At 40.0% G+C, this 6,611-nt stretch overlaps 1 protein-coding gene across 1 annotated transcript in view; it reads left to right on the top strand.

Moving 5' to 3' along the window:
• Positions 1 to 1,678: 1,678 nt before the first annotated feature.
• DHTKD1 (dehydrogenase E1 and transketolase domain containing 1) overlaps positions 1,679 to 6,611 on the top strand; it is a gene marked incomplete at both ends in the record, with an annotated part of 12,564 nt that continues 7,631 nt past the window's right edge. The window contains 4 exons of the mRNA XM_009707313.1: positions 1,679 to 1,834; positions 2,607 to 2,818; positions 4,648 to 4,842; positions 5,164 to 5,433. Of these exons, the coding sequence (XP_009705615.1) occupies positions 1,679 to 1,834; positions 2,607 to 2,818; positions 4,648 to 4,842; positions 5,164 to 5,433 (833 nt within the window). The remainder of the gene's footprint in view (positions 1,835 to 2,606; positions 2,819 to 4,647; positions 4,843 to 5,163; positions 5,434 to 6,611) is intronic.

Raw genomic sequence — 6,611 nt, 5'->3', positions numbered from 1 at the left:
GACCCCGCGAGCGCTGCGGGGCCCAAAGTCCGAGGGCGTGGAAGCGTCGATCTGAGGCGCTTTATATTTTGTTCTCGTTGTCTTAGCGAGTGCCGTCCGGAGCCACCGCATCTCCTCGGGGCTCCTGGCGGGTTGTCACTTGCCACAGGGCAGAGCTCGCTCTCTGTGCTCCGCGGGCGGCCGAGATCCGCTCCACAAAGTCGTTCGCTTTGGTTCCCCGGGGAGCCTGCTGGTGCCTTGTCCGGCTCCACGGGCTGAGGTGGCTGGGAGTGGCTGAAGTTACTTCGGCAACGTGATCTTGCGGTGTTTTACTGCTCATAAAAGCACCTGTGCCATGCCCCCGTTATTTTTCTTTTTTATATTACCATGCTTGAACTAGCTAAGTACAGATAACTCTGCTGTAGCAATAACTGTGATGCTTTTAGCTCAGTTTTATAGTGCAAAAAATAATTTCAAGCAGAAAACTGTCTAGGGTAGGAGTGTAATCCCTGCATTAACGCCTCGGGAGATTCTGGTAGGAATTAAGCCCGTTACGCAGAAGTGGGAGTGCAACTAGTTTGTTAGCTCCTGGACACCAGGCTCCATTACTGAGTAGCCTCCTTGTTAAGCAAGAAAAGGGTTGATGTATTTCTACGTTACATTTTAAAAATTGCTTTTAAATGTCTTTCTTGCTGAGGGTCTTGTGGGAGACGTTAGGATTGTGTTATTCTGTTTTAGAATGCGTTCGAGAAAAGGACCCATTTTGAAAGGGCCAACTGTGTAATAGCTGGAGCAGAGTGCTGGCAATGGAAATACATATGTCAGAGAAGTAACTTTTGAAATGGTCTCAGAAACTGCATTGTTTTGGAAAATGAAAGTCTTCAGACCTGAATACTGTCAATGCTGTGTCTTTATCAGGGTGAAACCCCATCCCCTCCATTAAAGATGCATTATAAACTGGCTCGTATCATTAATTTGTAGCAGATTCTGCTCACATTATATTTTATTGGTTTACAGTTTATCGACCTGATCTGTGGCATGTGCTCAATGACAGAAATGTTGTGTGCATGACCTTTCAGCTGGTCAAGTTTTGCTTATGTCAATAATTTTTTGACCCCAATGCAAAATGCTTGCAACAATGTGTTACTGATGTCTGTTGAAAAACATGTTCAGTATTTAAATTTTTAGTATGTCTGGCTCAGCACATGCTGTTGGCTAGTGGCTCCTGCAGACACAGACTTTTTTGAAGTCATTGGACCTGTATTATTGTTAAAACGCTATCCTCCTGTCATTCCAGCAAGGAAACAGGGAAGCATAAGTGATATGATTGAGTTGGCTGAGGAAATAAGACTTTGCACACTGGTAGTGTGCTGTTCTCAAGTTGGACATACCTGTTGTAGATTCAAAGCAAAATGAAGTAGCTTTGCATATGTTTACAGGAACCTAACTATGAGGGGAGTCGTGGGGGAAATCCTGAGTATACTTGCTTGAAAACTGGATGGGTGAGCAGATTTAGCAGTTTGATGATGGGAGCTGTTGTAGGGTGATAAGATGAAAACAACTGCTTAGAAAAACTTAATCTTTCCAGCCAGAACCTTGATGATTAAAAGTGGACAGAATACTCCTGTGTTGTTGGTGCTGTAAATGAATTAAATGTGAGCACATGTGCAATACTGTTCTGCTTTCTTTTTGGTTTTAGTTGACCATGCTCTTGCTCGTTTAATAACTGCATATGCTGAACATGGCCACAAAGCAGCCAAAATAAACCCACTATTTGCTGGTCAAGCTGTTATGAACGTGGTACCTGAAATCCAAGAGTTGGCTGAAGTTCTTCAAGGGCCTCTCATTACTACAGGTAAGTCCTCAGCCTTATCACAGCAAATTCTTTTTGTGGGTGATTGATTGAGAGGCTGTAGCCTCTGCAGGAGAGCCAAATATTGAGTGGCAGTTCAATAAGTAATGAACTGTTGGATGGAAAATTGTTAACTTCAGCCACTTATATGTTTGTTGCAGAATTCATCGTGTAATGAGTGGCTACCTTCTAGCATCTTTGGAAATCATGAAAATTTTTACTTGTTCTTACAACTGCTGAGGTTATACATTGATTTCTTGTGTTGCTGTAACATTCTGTGATTACCATAATACTTAACACTGTAATGACACTGCCAGGGCACTGGGACAGAAGTCAAGACTTGTCTTTTCTTGGATCTCTTAGACTCGCTCTGGCCTTAAACAAAGGAGCATCTCTCTCTGTGCTTTATTTTCTCCATCTGCAAAACAGGTGCTTATTTACTTGTGATGCAGCTGGGATTGGAGCTCATCTGTCTGTGCCACAAGATGCCAAGTGCTATACTGAGTCACAAAAACAGTGACTTTCTGTCATTCATGGTAAACTCTTTCGGAAAGGCATTTTGAGCACCTTACAAACAAGCAAGAGCCCCTCATATTAAAAATACTGAAGTGTGCTTATAAAATAATTTCTTGAGTTTTGTTTTTAAATAGAGGAAAGGAAGACAAGACATTAGTTTGAACACTGAAAATGTTAATGTAATTGCAAGACAACAGCTGAGGTCTTAGTGCTTCCCCCTCTTCCCCCAAAGTGGCTAATAACATTTATTTCTCACCAGGGCTTCTAAACATGGGAAAAGAAGAGGCTTCCCTAGAGGATGTGTTGGCTTACCTTGACCATCTGTACTGCGGGCATATTTCCATAGAAACAAGCCAGCTTCCAACTTTGGAGGAGAGAGAATGGTTTGCTAAAAGGTTTGAAGAACTAAAGCAAGAAGCATTTACACCTGAAGAGAAAAAGCACTTGTGCAAACTGATGTTGGAGTCCCAGGTACCTTTTTCATTATTATTGGATTGTAATAGAGTTGCGGAGTCTGTCATGAACCCTTTACTGCTCCAGACGTTATTCGTGCAGAAAAAGAGCAGTTGCTATCCTGAAAGGCTTTGACAGTGTGCAAGAGGAAGAAGTACAAGGTTTTGCCTGAGAAAGTGCAATACACAAATGCAGGAATCTCACTGGAGGTTGTTGCTGAATTTACCTAGCAGACATTGTTGAACAATAGCGGTACCTTTTGGTTTGTATTGATCACTTTAGAAATAATTTCTAGGAAAATATTTCCAGCTAGTTCCAAACTGAAAAGGCTTTTAGAACAAATTAGAACATATATTGTATGTAATATAAATTATTGTAACATATGTTCTTTATCATCTGCAGACACAAATAGTGAACCTAGAAACCTACGAGTAATCAGTCTTCAAAAGTGAGATTCTCTTAGGCTAATGATCTGACAGCTTATATTAAATGTTACTGATGGGAATGCAGGGTTGGGCAGAGCTCTATGAAATTTTGTGCTCTGGTGTAGCTGTTCTGTGTTTTGCTTTCACCCTCACGCTGATCTGTTTTACTAGCTTTAAAGTATGATGTCTCTCAGGGTTTTGGGAGAACAAAACACAGTTGGACTGAGGTGTTAGCCATATAGCACTGGTAAATTTACTGCTTTTCAGCAAAGAAATGTCTGTTCAATGCATTCCATAAGGAAGCAAAAGATTTATGTACTTGCAAAATGTATAGAGAAAATTTATTCCAATGCTTCTATACTGTGAAAAATTTTCTTTTTTTTTTTTTTTTCCCCTTTTCTCCCTGTGCTATCCAGAAAGATGGAAAGGTAGAAGAGCAGGATCTGTGAAGGTGTCCCTGTTTCCAGTTTTCCAAGTGGAAGGAGTGTTAAATGTAATATTTACCAATGACTAAACAGAAGTATATGGCACATTTTGATTTTTTTTTTTCTTGCCTCTTTGGCGGTTAGAGGAATTTGACGGTGACACAGGTGGTTGAAATTGGGACCCTGATGTACCCTATTTTGATTTCAGTATGACCAGAACTGTACTTGTGTATGATTTAATCCTGACAGGAAAAACTGCTTCTATATGTGATTAGTCTTGTGTACATTGTTCCTTAGAACTACATGTTGCTTAACTAGAAGGTGTTCAGCAGTTGGCTCGGATCTTTGGCTGTGGCTCAGTCTTCCCTTCTCAGTTACAGACTTTGTTTATTCTCAGTCTTCAACTGCAGAACACTACAGATGCTTCCCATGCTTCCAAAACTTTGTCACTTATCAGAGCTGTCTAGGAGTAGATTAACGGAGTGAAGTGGGAGGAGTGAGAGGAAAATGAAGTAAATATAGATTCATTTATTTTCCTTCTCTCAAGCATTCTTCTACCTATGTACTAAGGACTGTGTCTAATAATAATCAAAATGAAACACTGTGCTTCTTTAACACTGTGCATCTCAGGATAGTTAAGGTTTATGCTGTAAAAGAACACCATTCCTTAATTTCCACCTAAAATAGGTAAACTATCAAGGAATTTGTAAATTGCTCTGGTGTTGTATTTCTTCATATATCTCCTTCCATGTTAGATAGAAACAGTTTGCTCCTCAATTCAACATTTTTCTGCTTAAGAGGAGCTAAGAGCTGATCTCTTGTAGTCATGATAGCTTCTGGTCTTAGACTGTGTGGGTGGAGAATGAGCTGAGACTTTCAAGGGGTATGCTTAGGTTTGTATGCCTTAAAGGTACAAGCATAAATTATATTTCAATTTTATAAACAAAAAAGTGCTGCTTAAAATGGCCTAATACTGAAGTTCTCCTGTTTTTAATAGGAGTTTGATCACTTCTTAGCCACAAAGTTTGCCACAGTGAAGCGGTATGGTGGTGAAGGAGCAGAGAGTATGATGGGTTTCTTCCATGAGTTGTTCAAGATGTGTGCGTACAGTGGTGTGACGGATATCATTCTTGGAATGCCTCATCGTGGAAGACTTAATCTTCTCACAGGTTTACTTCAGCTTCCACCTGAGGTAAGAGATTCATAATCTCATTGGCAGTTGCTCTATGCCTGATTTATTTGCAATAAAATAAAACCCCAAAAGTTTGTCATGTTGCAAATGCTGGAGCAATAAAGAAGTTACCTGTGTGAGAGTGTTTTCCCCTCCTGTCAGCACTTCAGCTGGGTTTCTGCAGGAGGCTGCTAAAAGAACTCCAATGAAGGGTTTTATGTGATGTTATCAGAAGCATCCTTGCAATTTCAGGAGCAGGAGAGCATACAGTTCTGTAAATGTTTTTCTTTCAATGAGTCAATGAATTGGAAAGGGGATTTAATCAAATTTGTTTCCATGCAGCTCATGTTCCGGAAGATGCGTGGTTTGAGTGAGTTCCCAGAGAATTCAGCAGCCATTGGAGATGTTCTCTCCCACCTGACAGCATCGGTAGATCTTGACTTTGGTTCTCACAGGCCTGTGCATGTCACCTTGCTACCTAACCCCTCACACTTAGAAGCAATCAATCCAGTGGCCGTGGGCAAGACACGAGGAAGGCAACAGACTCTGCTCGATGGAGATTACTCCCCAGAGAGCTCTGCACAGCCTGGAGACAAAGTTATTTGCCTGCAGGTATTTTGCTCACAATTTGTAACTGATCTTTGTAAGATTTCATGGACTAGCATGTGAACAGAAGTGGTGTATACAGGAATATCAACAAAACTGAATTAATGTAGAATATCAAGAACTGGCATCCTCCTTATGTAGAAAGGGCAAGGAGGATTACCAGGTGACATGTGATGACACTGGCATTTCAACAATTCCACTTCTAAGATTTCTGAAGAACTGATTCTGATACCTTCCTTTATTTTATGAATACTCTGCATTGAGAGCCATGTGTACCTTTCCTCACAGACCACTTTTGCATTTAAACCACCACTGTTGGTCTTCTTTTAAATTAAATGGGTTTAGAGAAGAGCTATCAACAAGGTTGCAAAATATACGAGAGGATTTAAAATTTTGTCATTTTATCATGGTATCGTCTGGAATTGGTTTTTACTCCTTGAACTGTCTTTTATAGCCGTGGAGGCAGTCCTAAGTAGTTCCTTGATAAATTTTCTTTTCTTGCATTTTATTCAACTTGGAAATAAAATTGAGTCAATCTGTTAAACATTTTTAAAGTCGGGAGTAAAAAGAAGTTGGGGCAGAACTGTTCTCCTGTGAAGTATAATAAACATGGAGGAAGTTACAAGTAGAAGGGGAAACATACTTTGGTTAAATAAATATTTTGCTTCCTTCTCCAAGGGTGTGGATACTGAGAAAAAGCAAAAAGGAGAACATGAGATATTGAGAAAACTGGAGACAAGTTGGGGTTTTTATTTTTTTATTTAAAAAAAAAAAGAGGCTTTGGGGCATGTAAGTGTAGGAATAAAAGTTTTTTGCCCGATGCATTTTCTCCTCCTCTTTCAGTGCAGTTACGTCAGTTTGTTTGATAAGATACTGCTTCTTAGATTCTGTCTGTCTCATAATGTTAGATCTTCACCATGAAGTAATGAAACTACTATGATTCTTTAAGCAAAGATTCTTCAGGATAAATAGACTCCTATGCAAGTAAAATTTAGCTTTTCCGTTTTTGAAGGGGTAGGTGGTAGGGAGGGTTTCATAGTAGAGGACAACAACATTTAACTCCGAGCTAGCCACCCTGTTAGTAAACTGACTCAAAGTATTCCAAAAAGAAAGAAAATGTTGCATGGAACCTGAACATCAGTACTTGTGATTGTGTCTTTAAGAGGTCCAAGAGTTAGATTTAA

The sequence above is a fragment of the Cariama cristata genome, unplaced genomic scaffold (assembly GCF_000690535.1).
Source record: "Cariama cristata isolate BGI_N322 unplaced genomic scaffold, ASM69053v1 scaffold46049, whole genome shotgun sequence".
NCBI lineage: Eukaryota > Metazoa > Chordata > Aves > Cariamiformes > Cariamidae > Cariama > Cariama cristata.
The sequence above is the reverse complement of the archived record's forward strand: the minus strand, read 5'-3'. Positions and strand labels throughout refer to the sequence as shown.